The sequence below is a fragment of the Colletotrichum abscissum genome (assembly GCF_030869225.1).
Source record: "Colletotrichum abscissum strain IMI 504890 chromosome Unknown Scaffold_34.1, whole genome shotgun sequence".
NCBI lineage: Eukaryota > Fungi > Ascomycota > Sordariomycetes > Glomerellales > Glomerellaceae > Colletotrichum > Colletotrichum abscissum.
In genome coordinates, this window is record NW_026850254.1 from 103,055 (window position 1) to 120,878 (window position 17,824).

Sequence of the window (17,824 nt, forward strand, 5' to 3'; positions counted from 1 at the left end):
CGGTTGGGATGGGATTCTGGATGTATCCACATCCCTCTGGCTTCGCCTACTTATTCCAACAGCTCGAATAGACATTCACCAAGTAAAGATGTGTGGGGCAATAGCTGGTCTCTTAGCTACTCGCAATTCCGACATAGAATGCGACCAGGATTGAAGGGGACCGAAGAAGTGGTTTACCCCGGAGTCGGGGCCCCGGAGATTTCTTCACGAGGCGGGGGTCCACAACGTGGCGGCCGGGAAAGGGCTTACCCGGTTGTCACGGATCCCTGCGCGTCAACACTGTGAGCACGCCGCTTACTACTTCTTGTGTACTGTGCCCTCAACTCTCACAAGTCCCACGTCTGCAGCTGTGGAAATCATTCCCATATTTCTCCCACCGATGTGAATATGCTCGATCGAAAGTCACTAGGATATTCATTCTCAGAGGCTTGTTCTTCAGGTGACTGGATGGCCTTGTCGTGAAAGACGTGGATTGGTAATTAGAGGGAGCTTGCAGACTCATCCGGCTTTTCTCTTGTTCATGTCGAAATGAGTACCTGAAATTTCTCAACTCCAACAACTCCCATGTCTAGATATTACACAATTATCTTTCGTACCTTAGATGAAAATGACGCCATTCCATGCTTGTTTTACACATTAAGTGAACACCGCCTTGATCTCAGCGCAACCTCTTAGTTCACTTCCGTTCAACCCCTTGCCCCTTGGGCACCCTAACGAGCCAGTAGAGACCACACGCTGCAAGAACATTGAACACAACATACACCCACAAAAGCCCAAAGTTCCTCCATCTATCGTCGTAATTTATCTCGAAAGTCGCAAGATAATCATCCGTGGTATTCATACGACAGTACCCACACGTCTGCGTCGCCGCAGCATCCACCAAATATCCACCAGCGCGCTGAACAAAGGGGCCCAGAAATTCGCCGCACGTCATGTTCATCGGAGTCGGAACAGACACGATCTCCTTTGCCGTGCAAACGACCTTGGAGCCATGCAGACACGTCGACAGCGCACCACTTACGAGATACGTCATGGGACTGACCCAGTACATGAAGTCGCTCCATATGGCGGGTAGGTCGGCGCGAATGACGCCCACGCCGCAAAAAGACATGCAGAGGATGGCAAACAAGCTGGCTGGGATACTGGCTAGGTCTGCTGTCTCGATTGCAGCGATGGCGAGCTGGGAGAATGTGCTGACCCAGAGGAAGAACATCCAGATGAAGAGGAAGACGGTGAAGCCGCGGATCGTGACGTCTTCGGGGGTGGTGTTGCGGTAGAATTTGGCTGGATAGTACCAGCAGAAGAAGAATATGACTGCGGCGATGGTGTTCCAGATCATCTCGATTGCGATGTTAGAGAGGAAGTATGCTGCAGATTGGTTAGCTTCGTTAATGCAGAATGCCCACGATGAGGATGCTTACTGGTCCATCGATAGACGCGAGACGGCCTCTCTCGTACTTCGTAAAGAGCTCTCTGTGGAATGAACATGGGCATGATCTGCTTGCTGAACTCGTTGACAGTCGTGAGGCACATGAAGAAGGCGTAAAGTTGGTTCTGCAGGCCTTGCAAGCTATTGTCCGACTTGAACGTGAATCCAATGTAGAGCGCCTACGTAATTTGAGTTAGTACGGAAGGTGAGGTACCTAGGCGGCATGAGGAATCACCAAGAGGGGCATCTTACCAGAAGAATAGTTAAAGTAAGCTTTGACCAGATGTACACCGGAGACCTCCAAAAGTGCCTTGCTGTACGGAGAAAGACATGTTTGAACTGAGTCCAGAACGACGAGGCAAACTCCTGGTCGGCGACATCATCATCTCCGATTCGTTCTATGGGCTTGTCTAGGGCCCGCTGACGCAGAATACCAAGCTCATTCTTCACCTCGCGGTATTCTGGAGATGAGCGCCAAATCTCATACCAATTCGGTCCGTCCTCGGAAAGCGTGGTAACCTTCAGCATCCACTCTGCGGGGTTGGCATCAGGAGGGCATGGCGATGCGCCGTTGCGTTCGAGGTAATCAATCATCGTCTTGGCGTTCTTGCCAATATCTGCGCACATGTAAGCGAAAAGCTTGTTGGGGAAGGGAGCAAAAACAACGACAACAGCAACTTACCTCCAAAATAGACAGTCTTTCCCCCGCGTTGTAGCAAAAGCAACCTATCGAAACGGGCAAAAAGCATGGCAGACGGCTGGTGGATAGTACACAGAATCGCCTGGCCGCTCTTTGCAAGTTTTTCGATCAGGTCGCAGATCGCCCAAGACGTCTGAGAATCAAGCCCCGAAGTAGGTTCATCCAGAAAGACTAACAACTGCGGCCTAGCAGCGAGCTCGACTCCGATCGTCAAACGTTTGCGCTGTTCAACGTTGAGTCCCTGCCCAGGGACTCCGATCACTGCATCTATAAAGTCGCGCATGTCGAGCAGCTCAATTACCTCGTCAATATACGCCAACTTTGCCTCGCGAGGGGTTTCGGCATTTTGACGCAGCAATGCACTGAACTCGAGGGCCTCTCGAACGGTCATGGTGTCCAAGTGGACGTCTTGCTGCTGGACGTACCCAACGCGGTTTGGGAATGATCTGTCTGTTGTTTGGCCGTTGACCATGGTGTCGCCGGATATCACGCCCATGGTGATTCGAGCCGCGAGAGCGTCGAGTAGTGTTGTTTTACCAGCACCAGAGGCGCCCTATTTGAAAGTTAGAGATGAACAAGGGGGTTTGTAAGCAAGAACACATACCATGAGAGCTGTGATAACACCTGGCTGCACCCAGCCGTCCACGAAATCCAAGATGCGCCGGTTCTGGTCTTTGATCTTGACGTCGTAGCAGATATCTTCCCAGTGGAAGATTGGCTTACCGCACTCACTCGGTCTTGGTCTTTTCTCCAACATCTCATCTGTCGGCATGGCATGAACTTTCTCGGTCAGAGTCACATTGCGGGATTGAGTTTCTTCGTCTGCTAGGTCTTTCCGGTCCATCGCGGGAGGTACTTTGCCACGTCGGAAGACAAGAACTTCGCCTTCGCTCTTGGGTGGCTTGGCGTACTCGGCAGTGATGATGTACGTGATGAAGAATACCACGACGTATGCACACAGAATGCCGACGTTCCTTGAATAGGTCAGATGAAATCCCAAAACACTCGGTTATCACCACAAACTCACCTCCACTTATTATCGTTGAAGTACCCAAAAGATTGCTCGATATACCTATCGCCATTTATCATATCTGAGCCCGGTATGGCGCCCACAACAGCGCAGGTGCGACCAGATATAGAGAGATCATCATAGCCCGGGCCAGACGGCACGAGCCCAGCGCATAGGAACTGGCGACCATGGAACTCATTAGCCATGAGCGCCTCGAACGCATAAGAGAGCGGGTTGACATAGCCCATCCAGCGCGACCACCCCTGCATGTACGTTGTTGGTACTGTGAAGCCGGCATACATCATTACGCCGATAGTGACGAGAGTGACGGGGACCATGGCTTGATGTGAAGTGCGTGCGAGGGATGCCATGGTGCGATAGATGCCCGACATGGCGAGGAGCACCAGAAAGGAGACGAGGCAGAAGAAAAAGAAGGGCCCGGGCTCGCGGTTTAAGTTTGCCATGAAGTAGAGAATCGAGTTGAACGTGAAAACGTTGGTGATCTTGTATGGTAACTCGGTGATGTAGCTTGAGATAGCTTCCGCAGACTGATGGTAGAGGGCGTATCGATTGTGCTTCTCGATAACGGGTCTTTGAGTGTATAATGTGAGGACCTAGGTCATTGTGAGTTTGAAGATCGGAGCGAGTCACGGATTTCCAGACCAAAATCTCCTATCACCACTGGATGATGTGTACTAACCTCCATTTCACTAGCAAAAGCATTGAATAACAGAGCAAAGAAGATGAGCCCACCGCGATAGTAAAACGTCCCCGAATCCTGCCTCAAGTTGAAGAACATGCTTCCGAGCACAAAGCCAACAATGATGTTGAACACTAGAGAAGACAGCGTGAACTCAGGATCGGCAACCAGACGCTTCCACCCGCGCCAAAGACATAGCTTGACTTGACTCGGATATGTGATCATGTAAGGCGACTTGAGTCGTTGCCATGAACTTCTCTCAGCTTTGATGCTGTCCTGGAACGCTTCGAGGCGGTCCTTTGAAGAGTGATTGCTATCGTAAGCTGCGATGTCTGCCATGAGGCCTGCGTGCTGGTTGGATGCTTTCCATCTCGCGGCGAACTCTTCAGAAGTTCGAGGGGCGCGGTGTTCGTGGCCTGGTCGGGTCTTTCTTTCGTTCGGAGACGTCATCGACGTGAGAAAGTCTGGGACGGTTTGCCGTTCGGGGCCTGTATTATTTCCACATCAGAACGAAGATCAGATGCGAAGAGCATTGAGTAGACACTTACACTGGAAGCCAAGCTCCTCAAAGTACCGCTTCGCTTCACCAATCTTGCCGAAGAAGATCTGCCTCCCCTCATACACCACCGTCACCTTATCAAACAGCTACCGAGAACGTCAACAACATGGTCCCATCAATGCCTCTCTCATAGCCATCCAAGAATCACACTTACATCATACGCAGACTGCGGCGCTTGATAAATCGCCACAACAGACGCAACCCCTAACAAATCACTCTGCGTCCTCAAATTCCGACAAAACGCAATCGCGTTCCCGCTATCCAGTCCGCGCGTGCTATTATCCCAGCACTGGAACTTGGCACCGGTCAGCGCCGCCTCGACGATGCTCACACGCTTGCGCTCGCCGCCCGAGACCCCGCGCACGTAATCGTCGCCCACTTTGGTGTTGACAGTGTGCGTGATGCCAAAGGCCGCCATCATCACGTCGCGCATGATGCGCGCGAACTGTTGGCCCGTGAGATTTCCGGGTACGCGGGAGGGTACTCGCGCGCGGGCGGCGAATTCGAGGGTGTCGCCTACGGATAGGGGCGCGAGGTGGACGTCTACCTCGGCGTTGTAGAGGACGTCGCCGCGGAACCAGTCGTGCATGCGCTTTGGTTCGATTCCTGGTGTTTGTTTAGACATGATATTGCTGAACTCTGTACGAAGAATCTGGCTTACCCCGGAAGTTCATGTACGAGTCTTGGGCGACGTTCAAACCTTCAGTCTGACCAGCCAACGTCTTGAGAAGAGTAGAACACCCCGATCCAGGCGGACCAAGCACGAGCAGCATCTCCCCAGGCTCAACAAGGCCTTCAAAGTCCCGCAGAATATCGATCCGTCTCCTCGACCTCCCCGTGGCAAGACCAACAAGATCAGATACCATACTCAACGCAATATTTCCCGTGCTCTTCTGGTACCGCGTCCCAGAGCTATACCCAAAGACATTAAGGTCGCGAAATGCGACGCCCGCGCTCCTGTTGGGTGCTGAGTTGGGATCTGATTCGAAGAGGTGAATAAACGCCTGCGTCCATGCTACGCTGTCAAAGTTTGAGGAATTCGGGTCGAGGTAGCTGTTCTTGGGTGGGTTCAAGACATCGTAGTGCGTGTTGGCATCGTGGATGTGTGATGCGTTTGTGACTTGGCGTGCTAGTTGTTCGATTTCTCTTATCGTTTCGTCGGCTGCTGTCAATGATGAAGATCCCGAGACTCGATCGGTCGACGCCATCTCGATGTCGGCCTCATCACCTGTTGTCATGGTCTTAGCAGCTGTCGACAGGCTCTATTGTGGGATAGAGTCTGCAGTAAAGTTTGGTGTCAAGTGGTATGAGATGATGAGGTTGCAGTGAACGGATATCAGACGAACCATTGACTTAGAGTTACATATCTTCTTCTATCTATCTTTTGAGCAAATTTTCAATACATGAAAGGCATCATCCCGACAACTCGGATCGCAGCCTATGTAAGTGCGGACGCCCGCGGTCATCCGCATTGCGCCTCATGTGGGGAAGTAGTCTGGGACTGCCAGTACGGGCGGCCGGCCGCTTCGTAATGTTCGTATTGCCCACTCTCCATACGAATATTCGCCAAGCCGCATTTCTCTGGGTCAAGTCATTACGGATCGCTATAGAAATGTGGTTGTGATGTCGAACCCATGCCGCTCGGGCTGCCGCGGGAGGCCGAAAGGACGCGGCACAATTTAAAACGGGGCATCGAACCCGACGCGAAAGAGGATCACCATGCAGTTGTCTAATCTCGCATCCCCGACGGGAGGTTCCCCTTCTGTCTAGCAGGGTAGCTGCTTAAGCATGTCTGGAATTATGGATAACTTTCGGATCTCGGGGCTGGACTGCTCGGACCTGTAGACGTCCGACTCTGGGGTAGTGCGAACTGCCAAAGCGAAGGTGTTCCTCGCAGCCATCAGTCGGTATGATAGACCTTGAGCTAGGCCGCCTCGAGGGCCTACGTTTATCATTCCTTACGGATTCATGGAATACAAGCAAGTATGCTGGGCCACGGCTTAACCGACGGGACGAGATTCATGCCGATCGCCCGGTGTAGAGACCGATGTGCCCCATATTTCCGGCGTTGATGCCACTCAGCCCCGGATCTCGTCATGGAAAGCCACGTTCGGCCACTTAACTCACTCAACCTAGAGGACGGCATCATGCAGATTTCCATACTTCCAAGCATCTTAAGATTCGTCCTTTCCATCTATCTAACTGCTTAGGACCTATAGAAAGCATCCTCCACCGCAAACCCAACTCCCCTTTCCATCCTTCAACTACACTGAATCTGGCAATTCCTAAAACAACATTGTAGCATAACATGTCTCCAAATCATAATAGTCTTCTTTTACATTCATGAACCATCAAAAATCGTTTCAAGCATCACGTACAACCAACCCTCAGTCCTGTCCAGCCCACCTCTCCGCAACCCTCGACGTGAAAAACACCCCCGCCGCAAGAATCGTGAACCCCGGCGCGAAGAGCAACAGAATCCCCACAACAACCATATTCGCAAAGAACTCAGACGTCCCAAACGCCGGAGCGCGGCCGATGAACCCCGGGCCCATGGTGTGGACAGTCACCGTCGGACCGGCGGCCTGTCTCTGTGTCTGTGTCTCTGCCTGCTTCTGCTGCTTGTCCACCGGTGGTGCTTGGTGGCTCTCCTTCGTCTGACCTTGGATCTGGCCTAGAGCATGAAAGATGTCTGATGCGAGGGGTACATGTTCCTCGTCGATCGTGACGCCCGAGAGCCAGGCGTGGATGTTTTCGTGAGGGTCTGTTGATCTTTTTGGCGGGGGTGGAGGTGGACGACGAGGTTGAGGGTTGGATTTCGGCTTAGCGGGTCGTGTAGGTTGGTTCATGGGCTGGACGTCTTCTTCGTAGATGAAGGAGCGGCCATGCCCATCTGTTATTCAGTGAGCAAGTCTTGAAATTTAAGGTGACTTCGGGAAGGAGCTGTTTAGCTTACCAAAATGATCTGCCCAATTCATGGCGTTTAGAGAAGCGTAGGCGCGCTGATTGTTTCTGACCTAGTGGGAATGATATCTTGAAGCCGTAGTACCAAAATGAGGGGCAACTGAGCTTTCGTCTTTCGATGGTAAGTGGATCACAACGAGCGCTTACACTGGGAAGGAAAAAGTCGTTATTATCGTCAAGAACGGCTCCTGGACGAAGTCGTAGACATCGAACTAGTTGAAAAGGTTATTGACTGTTTGTTTGACATGTGCGTTGTCGGGGAGAATGGAGTCAACACTTAAGTGGTGATGGGCACTGGAATGCTTCATTTCACAAATGTTGCCGGGCCTTCATTGGGGCTCCATTCCGTAGCACCTCTTATCTGGAATCTGTCTGTGGTAAGGCAGGTAGGCCTTCAGCATAATTGTGTCTCACGTATTTTGAAAGTGTTCACCCTTCTGCCCAATTTGTTACGATGCAAAGCAGCATCATTATGGGGGTTAGACTAAGCACATCGTTGCCGAAGGGAGGACGGCAGTCATCAATGGCCGTCTGACATTCGATGCAACAGCTCTGAGATCATTGTTCGCCAAGATTAGGACTAGGATCAAATCCTCAAGACTCCTGGCGTCGGAAACGAGCGTAAGCGATTAAAAGGTCCTTGTATTCCCATCCGGCCTTGAGTACTGTATGCAAACATTAATCTCGTCAATCCACCCCTGCCATACTGCCGGTAATCTACAGCCCTTCCCCTCATGTTCATGTAGACTGCGTCCCGAGTCAAGAGGCCTAGAAGCCGCATGACGGGTTCATGCAAGGCACGCGGCAAATGCGCCCGCATACCGAAGGGTGACACTACAAGTATTCCCATCAGGGATGTTGCAGCGGGACACATTTGTCTTTCTGCAGCAAAAAAGGTGTCATCTCGAATTTGAGTTATTCTTTTGTGCCCAGTGTAGTGAAAAAAAGAAGTTCGTCGTCGTCCATCATCCCATTTCCCATTCCTGGTTTGCCCAAGTCACAAAAAGAACACCGTGCTTGCAGCGCGATCGAAACGTCCTCGATTGAGGACCCCAGCCCACAGAAAGGAAGAAAATCTTTAACGCCATCTCCAACCATTTGTTTCCCTCCCAGCCGTCCCTATTGCCCGTGAGAATAGAGACAAAGGGAAAGAAAACGTCGTCGTCTTCGCAGTTCATACAGTAAAAGGAAAAGGTAGTAGGTACATAGGGAAAGAAAAAGCGAGTTGGTAGAGGTCGGTGGAAAACGAATGACCGCTTTCGATGCAAGAAACGCCATAAGTATGTGCAACGCCAACGTTGAAGTGCTTGTCTAGTGAATAGAGCCAAGATGTGCCCAGCTGCAAACGACGCGGTCAATGACGGGGAGTCGGCTCGGGTTGCCAGCCGTTAATGTAAGCCATGAGACCCATGCCAAGGATTACCACGCCAAGCATGGAAGCATAGGGAACCCCGGCCATCATGGCCTGGTCCTTTGCCAGCTTGCCTGGAGGTATGGAAAGTGGCGTAATGGTGTTGGCTCGTGACAACGTGGGCTTGTCACCAAAGTCGTCCACGGGTGACTCTGCCTGGGTAGAAGCTGACGTCGAGTCACCGGATCCATTGGCCTGAACAACTGAAGTTGTCTTGTCGGCAGGTCCTTCGCTCCGGCCGCGTCGTCCTGGGGAAAGAGAACGATTCTTCTCCGCAGCAGCAGCGTTTTGCCTAGCCTCCTCGTCTCTGCGAATCTGGGCAACCATCTCGGCCAAAGTTTGACGATCGGCGTCGCGCTCCGTCTCAGCCTTCTCGCATCTGCTCTTCCATGCCTCCATCTGTTGTTTCAGGTCCGTCACTTCTGACATCATTGTGTCAAGCTTGACCTGGAAACGTGCAGCAATATCCTCGGCGGTCTCTGGAGCAGGCTCCTCGGAGAGCGGTTCGGCATCTGTCATCTCGATATCCTGGGTGTCGACGGTATCGCGGGGCGGCTCAAAAGCCTCCTCGAGAATCTCGGTATCGTGTTCCTTGGGCGCGCCATTGGTTTCCTTCAAGGCACTGTCCTCAAGGATCTTTGCCATATCCTCGGCAAGCTCGCGTGCCTCCCGTTCTTTTCGGAGCATGTCTTCCAAATCCTTAATACGGGCCGTTTGGGTATCCATCTCCTTCTTTGCATTATTCAAAGCTTCGGTCAACTGAATGATCTGATGCAAGTTGTCCCGTCCAACGGGCGAGGTGGTGCTATTAGTCTTTGGTCGCTCAGTGGTGCCTCGTTTCAGTGAAGGCACATCGGGCTTCTCAGGCAGCGGCTGCTGCGGAGGCGGGGCAGGAGGATCGGAAAATCTGGTCTTCGCATCGGTACGGAAGGGTAGAGCGTTGCCATTGGGAAGCTGCTTCGGAGGCTCGGGGGCTTCCGGCTTCTCGAGATCCTTTACATCGTCTTTGCTCAAGAGAGCGTGAACGAATTGGCCCGTCCGGGAGAGGTCTTGAGACTGCAATCGAGCATTGCGCATCTCGTTCTACAACCTAGTTAGCTCCAATCAATAGGTCTAGGGGTTTGGACACTCACGTGAAGTCTCTTGACGATATGCTCCGTGGTAATGGGCGTTAACAAGAATCCACGGGCTGCTCCACCATTAGGGGCCATGCCGGCCATATTCTGGGGTGCCATCATGCGGCCATTGCTGGCCATCGATGCATTACTACCAGTCCTGCCACGGTAGGGCATTGGGCTCGGTGCTGGCATCATCATGCCACCATTTGCGGGGTCCAAATCGCCAAAATTCATGTCCATAACGTTACTTGAGGGGCTCATGAAGCCGGCGTGTTCAACCTTGGCGGCAACCTTGTGGTGGACGACGGTCTTCTGATCCTCGCTCACAATGTCGATTCCCAACTCTAAATGATCTCCCGTCTGTAGCTCGTGCGGTTCGGATTCGCGATTCTCCTGGGAGAGACGCGTGCCGTTGACAAAGGTTCCGTTGGACGATTTGACGTCGCGGATGTATATCTTGCCGGTGCGATCTGCCCATATCTCAGCATGCTGCCTTGATAGCACTTTACTATCAAAGTAGCCGTTGGTGGCAGTCGGGATCGTCTTCTGATTGGTTTGGCGACCGATGCGGAGGCTTTCTGGGTAGAATGGTACCGAGATGGTTTTGCGTTCAAAGGTACCATTGAGCGACAAGAGGTAGAGCACAGGCTGCCCGCTAGGCATCGGGTCGCCCATGGGCCTTGCCCCGAGTCCCTGCTGCGACATCATTTGCGGTTGGCCTGGAGCCGTCTGCAGCGACGAACCGCCATTGATGCCGTTGATGGCGTTTCGCATGATAGGTCTGCCGAACTCGGCTTGACCTTCTGGCTTGCCTGGCGGCCATGGTCCTTTGGGTTGTGGTCGCTTTCTCGAGGCGGTGCTGGACCAGCTCATGTCAGAGTTTGTGGACGCCGGGGTGCCATTTGATTGCGAGCCATTGGTGGCAACAGTGGTAGTAGACGAGTTGGAGGAGGTAGATGAGACCGAGGAGGAAGAGTTGCTCCGCTGCAGCGTCTTCCGAGGCGCAGCGAACATGCCTCTGACGTCTTCTGGGTTCATCGAATTCAGACTTTGGCCGCCATTAACATTCCATCCCGGTCGATTGAGTTGCTGGAAGCTGGGCGGGCTCGCGACGGCAGTCATGGGGAAGTCGTCGTTCGATTCAGGTAAGGATCGTAGGACAGTGCAAGTCGTGGCAAGAACGAGCAGGTGATGACAGCTCGTAGGGTATCGATATTGATGGATGGTCTGGTCTAGGTGACGTCGGGGGCTCCTTCTTTGACCATTCGCACTGCAGCCCGGAGGGTATCGTAAAGATCAGCCGCCGAAAGATAACGCAGATATGTCAGATAGAATCGATGGGAGTTCGCTGCGGAGGGTAGAAAGCAATGAGGCTGAGCTGGCAGGTTAAAAAAATAAGTCAGCGATGATGTCGCGGCAAGGATAGGGGTGGGCAGCCAATTGGCGCGGCCCAGAAACGGCCTGCGACGGGACGGGGGGTCGCAGAAAACCGGGCCAAAAAGGATCAGACAGGCAAGAGAGACATACCAGCAATGTCGAGGACGTGGGCAAAGAGACGGTTTTCTTTGAGCACCACGGTCGACGATGGGCTCAAGCGGAAGCGTCGTCGGCGGATCGGGTGGTCTCCGTGGGTAGGTAGGTGAGGTTGAATCTAGGATTTGGGCAAAGAGAACAGAACGTGTCGCCCCGTCTCGCTAAGCGCTTAGCGTAAGTGCGTGAGGTGAGCGCTGGGCCGCTGGCGCTGGGGGGAGAGCCTGTGGTGGGCGGGCCAAACAGCGTTCGGAAACACGCGCCGGAGCCGACTTGGGAGTCTGGGACATGGGCGGTCGGAAACAGCAGGGCCTCAAAGGTTCAGCGTCAGCGGGTGGGAGACCGAGGGACCGGAAAATTCTCAGTCCACCACAGTTGGTTCGGTTACTGTTCAGTGTGAGTGTTCAGTTCACTTCAGCTGAGCACAGGCCCCCAAAAGCTTGGGTGTTTGACTGGATTTTTCCACCATGGGCCAGCTAGGATGTGATCTTCATATGAACAAGATCATAAGGTAGCAAAGAAAGAGGGAAGAGGTGTGGTAGTGACAAGAAAAAAGAGGAGAGAAAGAAAGCAAGAAAAAAAAGGAACTGGTGCTCATCCGGGTGAAGGCGGTCTGGTCTGGTCACTGTGCTGTCATCGCCTCCAGTCCAGCTGGCTGCTGTTCTTGCCTTAGCCGTAGGGATCCACCCTCACCTGCCCACCGTCACATTCCATTTGCGGTGGTCGCCTGCGCTGTTCAAAGACTCGATGCAAGGCACGTGACATGCTCCAAAGCCAGATGTGTGGGTGCCTCACAAAGAAAGGTCATACAGCCAATCAAAAGACCAGGCTGACAGAAACGGGTCTACGTAGTAAGGCGTTCAAGGTGAGATGGCCTGTGCTCCAGGTGACCGTGACATCGCTGCTCTTTCCTTTCCCTCGAACCTCCGCGCTGGCTCGAACCTCGAAAGGTGGGGCTAGCCGCTTCAGTCTTTTTGCCGAATAACTGCCGTTCCCCAGATTCGATTCGTCCAAAGCTCCAGTGGCACCCGGCTCGGAAAGGCTGACCTTCGGCCACTTGTATTGGGTGCAGCAATTTGGAAGAGCTCCTCCTAGCCCACAGTCGCAAACATCACCGATTCCCATCGCACGACTGACTATACAATAGGTATTGAGCACCACCAGGAGCTCGATTCACCATCTGATACCCAACACACAGTCTTCTCTGTTGTACAGATTCTCTTCTCATAATGCCTCCCGTTCCTGCGCAACATGGTGGTGCCATGGGCCCTGGAATCGCCGACAAGAGTACGACCCTCCTCTTACAACCTTTACAAGAACTTCTAGCTAACTCTCCGCAGTGAAGATGGGTGCCCTCATGGGTGGAAGTACGTCTAGACTGGCCTACCAGCCCTTTTTACCTTGCCGCTGATCATTATATAGCTGTTGGATCCGTCATGGGCTTCGTTTTCGGTGTGTAACAAACTCTCCCTCCTTCTCTCGCATCGCATCGACTAATTAGCTACCCCCGCAGGCTCCGTTAACATCATGCGCTACGGTGCCGGCCCCAACGGCATCATGAGAACCCTGGGACAATACATGCTTGGTTCAGGAGCAACTTTCGGGTAGGCAAAGTCAGGTCTGGCCTTCATACATATGAAGACTAACAGCCTCGCAGCTTCTTCATGTCCATCGGTAGTGTCATCCGTTCCGATGCTTCTCCCATTGCCGAGGAGGCTTTCCGAAGGGCCAACCGAAGACCCATCATTATGTACGGCCCCGGCTCCGATTACGCGAAGCGCCAGCAATAAGCTGAAGGAGACACAATTCGAAATACCCTGTACATCATCATGTAGGAGACTAGTAGGCTGTTGCAAAGGACGGCACGATGCCACAACACCGGCATCAAATGGATATCTGTATAATACTTAGGTGTTGGGCATATCACGACTGCATGATAAAAGTTATTGCATCTCACAGGCGACTCTTTGCATTTGCCCAAGGCAAGTCTCGGTACTGCTGCCGCTTCTCTTACCTGTTGACGACATCAGCCCGCATCAATCAGGTTGTTGGAACGAGGGAACTCAAGCACAGCGGTGTTCAGATGCTTGAAGTCATTGACACAGGTCACAACGGTGTCTTGCCGTCAAGCGGGACCGGCTGGTGCCATGGGGCCAAATTGCGGTGGTCCGGCTTCGTTCTTCCGACTCCTACCTCTTTCGATGCAGCTGGCCAACCCGACTGACTAAATGTGGACTTGACAGTATGCAGGCTTCCAACATGTATGCATATGTACACAACCGTCGCCCTACAGACGGACCGATGCTCGGATTCCGACCGGTGTCACTTTATCTCGCCATCCTTGCGGAGTTCCGCAAGACATTTGCTTACTCATCGTGCATACAGATTTGATGACCAGCGTTGCATCGTGCTGGCTTCATTGCATGACCTAGGCTATTCGACGCAGTAATACGCATTGAATCAGCTATCTCTTGGTCTAGCGTTCGTGCAAAATGGCGCTGGTTTCGGGATCTACTGGATCTGCGGGCAAAGAGGCTATGGAAGGCTGTTGATTATTGATCACAATTAGCTATCCAATAAATGCAAGCTCTGCTGGGTAAACGTTCGTAGTTTTTAAGGCGCAGTTCAACGGATGCATATAACTTCACACTCCCAACTCACTGATGTCTTCTCGCCCAAAGACATTGCCTCGTCCACTCCATCTCTAGCCCGGCCATGCGCGCGAAACTTTGTCCTCACTGGGCAAGCATTTGGATGAGCCTTGCTGTGACTACCATGGCGGATACTTATGATTACATGTGAGTGACAGTTGTGAGGTCTAACTAGCTCAAATGTATGATTCTAACGTGGTGTTAGCATCGTTGGCGGAGGCACCGCTGGACTGACGGTCGCAGCTCGCCTCAGCGAGAACCCTCAAGTGACGGTCCTCGTCTTGGAAGCTGGTGCGGATCGCTCTACCGACCTCAACGTCTTGGCTCCCGGGCTATTTCCCGCCATGTACGGCAATACCGACTACGACTGGGACTACAAAACAGTGCCCCAGGTATCCATCTACCTTAACTTTGGTCCTCACCCTGACTGAACGTAGCAAGCTGACATATCCAGACATCGGCCAATGACAAAGTCGTCGCCCATATCCGCGGAAAGCAACTGGGCGGCTCCAGCGCCATGAACTTCATGTTCTGGACGCACCCTTCTCAGCGAGATATAGACAACTGGGGCGCTCTGGGAAATGACGGTTGGTCATGGAAGGCATTGGCCCCTTACTTTGGAAAGTCAGAATCGTTTGTTGCACCATCGAGCCAGCAGACGAGCGATCTCTTCCTTGACTACGTTTACCCTAGCGTTCATGGCACCACTGGACCCATAGCCAATGAGTTCCCTCAACTCTACAGCCCCTTTCTCAAAGCCTGGCCGCGAACTCTCGAGAAGCTTGGGCTCGGTGTCGACGGCGATCCTCGTAATGGTGCGGCTTTGGGAGGCTACGTCAACCTGCTCAACATCGACAAGGGCACGAGAAGCTACGCTGTGAATGCTTATCTTGGTCCGGCACGTCAACGGGCCAATTTGAAGGTGGTTACGGGTGCTTTGGTGACCAAGATTGTACTGGATAAGACTCGTGATGGAGTCTTGGTCAAAGGGGTCAAGTGGTCACAGAATGGATTGGAGAAAGAAGCGACCGTGAAGAAGGAGGTGGTCCTAGCCGCTGGTTCAATTGCCTCCCCCCAGCTTCTCGAGGTCTCTGGTGTGGGAGACAAGAAACTCCTGGGAGGCCACGGGATAGAGGTATTCGTTGACAACCCTAACATCGGCGAGAATCTACAGGATCACGTCTATGTTCCTCTTGGGTAAGTTTTCAAATCTCAAGTATTCGGAGTTATGGCCAATATAATGACTAATCGTCGCTCCAGATTTGCGGTGAAGCCCGACCTACCTACAAACGAAGACTACGCCAACGCAACCTACTTCCAAGAACAGCTCGACCTGTACCTTCAAACCAAGACCGGGCGTCTGTCCTCTGCCGGTGCTAGCTCTGCACTCTTATCCTTGAAGCAGATCGCCTCTACCCTGGACTTGTCTCTACCCTCGCCGAAGACCAACCTCCTCGGCCTGGCCGAGCAACACGCCATCATCTTCCGAGACCTCAAATCTGAAGCAATCGCCCAGGAGCTCACAATTGAAGGCGGCATTTCGCCCCAGTACTCCGCTGATACGACCAAGCTCTTCTCGGCGGGGTCACCAGGCAACTTCCTCTCCATCCTTGGGGTCCTGGAGCACCCCTTTTCGAGAGGCTCGATCCACATCCAGTCTGCCGACCCAGCCGTTCACCCCATCATCGATCCACGCTACCTCTCTCATCCGCTCGATACACAGCTCTTGAAATCCATTGCACTTCATCTACAGACTATCGCACGTACACAACCGCTGAGCGACCTTCTTCAGGGTGATGGGACAGTTTTTCAACCTGGATACCATGAACTAACAATAGATAACGTAGAGGAATGGATTAGGAGCAGTATGCAGAGTGAGTACCACCCCTGCGGTACCTGCGCCATGCTGCCTAGGTCAAAAGGTGGTGTGGTCGACGAGAGGTTCAGGGTATACGGGGTCAAGGGGCTGCGGGTGGTTGACGCCAGTATCTTCCCCTTGATTCCGAGGGCCAACATCCAGTCTCTGGTTTATGCGGTGGCGGAGCGGGCAGCTGATTTCATCAAAGAGGATGCCCTCTGAGGTGTATCATCTAAAGTATTCTATTTCACTACCATCGTATATACACATCACATCAATCAATTACATTCCATCTAAACACGCATTTCGATCTAAAAAGTCAAAGCAAGCATCGCCAAAGCAACCGCGGCAAAGACGCCAGCCGGGCGGGTGATGCCCCCACCGCTGACAGCAGTCGGCGTAGCCGTCGGGCTCGAAGTACCGTTCGTGGAAGTGGCATTCGCCTTCAGACTCGCGACGCCAAAGGTAAGCTGCTCCGGGTTCGTACCGTTCCACACGGTGTAGTACCCCTTCAACAACGGGCTACCCAGAACCCAGATAGACGCCAGTTCGCTAATAGGCTGCACGGGGTTCAGGAAGATGGTCTGGCAGATGCCGCTGTGGCCGGGATACTCGCCCAAGTTGAACGCGCCCTTGGGGACCGTCATGTTGACTAGGTTGTCGCCGACGCCGAGGGTGAAGGTCAGCTCCGGGTCGAGCTTCTCGACCACGTCGCAGGGGGCGCCCCAGACACCGAGCTCGTCGATCTGGGTGATGTCGGAGCTGATAGCGGCGTAGATATCCTTGGCGGTCTGGTAGTCCGGCGTCTGGAGGAACGCGGTGCCGGTGTCGACGTTGGAGACGCCAACGGGGAACGCTTCGCCCGAGGCGTTGGAGTTGGACACGGTCTTGCCGTTGACGTAGAAGGCGGGCTGGTCGATGAACCAGCTTCCGCCGAGGTAGGACACCGTCATGTTGAAGTCGACATTGGCGATCTCGCCCTCGTAGTAGTCCTTGTTCACGCCGCCGAGCGTGAGCTCGCCCGGGGCGCTGCCCTCCCCAGAGTTGAGGAAGAAGGAGAAGAGGGGTTCCGGGACGCCGCCGTTCTGCGCGAGGGTCCAGAACCAGGTGGAGAAGGAGGCGTTTGTCTCGGCGGAGAAGTGGGAGAAGCCAGGGGGTCCGAGGCCGAAGATGCCGTCAATGTTGGGCATTTCGTTGAAGGCCTCGGCGTAGGTGTCGCAGAGGAGCCAGGTCTGGTTCGCGACGGTGAGGTTGCCGACGGTCACGGCGTCGGTTACGACGGTGCCGGACGCGGCTTGCGGGACGGCGTAGGGGACGGACTTGCCGCCTGTGCCGAAGGCGGTTGTGACGTTGTAGCCGGGCTGGGGAGAGAAGGTTGTGGAGGAGGAGGCGTTGAATTCTTTGGCGACGAGGCAGTTCGTGCAGGCTGTTGAGGGAAGGATCAAGTCCGTTGAGCCAGTGTCGAAGGTGACGATACTAAGAGTTGAGCGTGTTAGTCTACCTGCTCCGCCTAATGTCCCGGGAGACTGAGAAAGACGGCAGCGCGTGGGTTACAAGACTTACTGCTTCTGGGGCGGGGTGCCGACGTCGACTTCACCAATCCATTGGAGGTCAAAGTTCTCGAACCAGTTGGTCAAGGAGACTGAGCCGGTGGCCGCGCGCTTGCTGAGAGCCTTCGCCTTTGAAAGGTTTGTACGGCGACTCTGGAGCTTGATGTTTACCGGGTCGGCGGCCGCGGAGTGGCTCAGGGCGAGAAGGGCCACGGCCCCGGAGACTGTCTCGAATCTCATGATGGTGCTTTGGGGTAACGAGCTCAATGAATGGTATAATTACTATTAGAAAGATGGAAATAGAGGATGAGAGAGACGTGATGCTGAAGGAACTGGAGTGGTGAT

General features: G+C 53.4%; 6 protein-coding genes across 6 annotated transcripts; 2 read left to right on the top strand and 4 right to left on the bottom strand.

Annotated features, from left to right (window-relative positions):
• Positions 1-676: 676 nt before the first annotated feature.
• CABS01_11842 (ABC-2 type transporter) lies at positions 677-5,635 on the bottom strand (the record flags this gene model as incomplete). Its single annotated transcript, XM_060545196.1, has 10 exons — positions 677-1,368; positions 1,422-1,608; positions 1,682-2,046; positions 2,112-2,682; positions 2,734-3,103; positions 3,157-3,752; positions 3,839-4,326; positions 4,387-4,483; positions 4,552-5,003; positions 5,059-5,635. 10 exons carry the CDS (start codon positions 5,633-5,635, stop codon positions 677-679), a joined length of 4,395 nt encoding a protein of 1,464 aa, XP_060397061.1.
• A 1,149-nt stretch (positions 5,636-6,784) lies between these two features.
• Positions 6,785-7,375, bottom strand: CABS01_11843 (uncharacterized protein; the record flags this gene model as incomplete). The annotated part of the gene is made up of 2 exons (XM_060545197.1): positions 6,785-7,290; positions 7,354-7,375. 2 exons carry the CDS (start codon positions 7,373-7,375, stop codon positions 6,785-6,787), a joined length of 528 nt encoding a protein of 175 aa, XP_060397062.1.
• A 1,340-nt stretch (positions 7,376-8,715) lies between these two features.
• CABS01_11844 (FHA domain-containing protein) lies at positions 8,716-11,012 on the bottom strand (the record flags this gene model as incomplete). Its single annotated transcript, XM_060545198.1, has 2 exons — positions 8,716-9,855; positions 9,906-11,012. The coding sequence occupies 2 exons, from the start codon at positions 11,010-11,012 to the stop codon at positions 8,716-8,718; spliced, it is 2,247 nt and encodes a 748-aa protein (XP_060397063.1).
• A 1,637-nt stretch (positions 11,013-12,649) lies between these two features.
• On the top strand, positions 12,650-13,210 carry CABS01_11845 (uncharacterized protein; the record flags this gene model as incomplete). The annotated part of the gene is made up of 5 exons (XM_060545199.1): positions 12,650-12,707; positions 12,761-12,787; positions 12,843-12,872; positions 12,934-13,024; positions 13,078-13,210. The coding sequence occupies 5 exons, from the start codon at positions 12,650-12,652 to the stop codon at positions 13,208-13,210; spliced, it is 339 nt and encodes a 112-aa protein (XP_060397064.1).
• Positions 13,211-14,135: 925 nt separating this feature from the next.
• On the top strand, positions 14,136-16,151 carry CABS01_11846 (GMC oxidoreductase; the record flags this gene model as incomplete). The annotated part of the gene is made up of 4 exons (XM_060545200.1): positions 14,136-14,218; positions 14,277-14,463; positions 14,526-15,268; positions 15,332-16,151. The coding sequence occupies 4 exons, from the start codon at positions 14,136-14,138 to the stop codon at positions 16,149-16,151; spliced, it is 1,833 nt and encodes a 610-aa protein (XP_060397065.1).
• An 89-nt stretch (positions 16,152-16,240) lies between these two features.
• Positions 16,241-17,719, bottom strand: CABS01_11847 (uncharacterized protein; the record flags this gene model as incomplete). The annotated part of the gene is made up of 2 exons (XM_060545201.1): positions 16,241-17,405; positions 17,493-17,719. 2 exons carry the CDS (start codon positions 17,717-17,719, stop codon positions 16,241-16,243), a joined length of 1,392 nt encoding a protein of 463 aa, XP_060397066.1.
• Between the last annotated feature and the right edge of the window lie 105 nt (positions 17,720-17,824).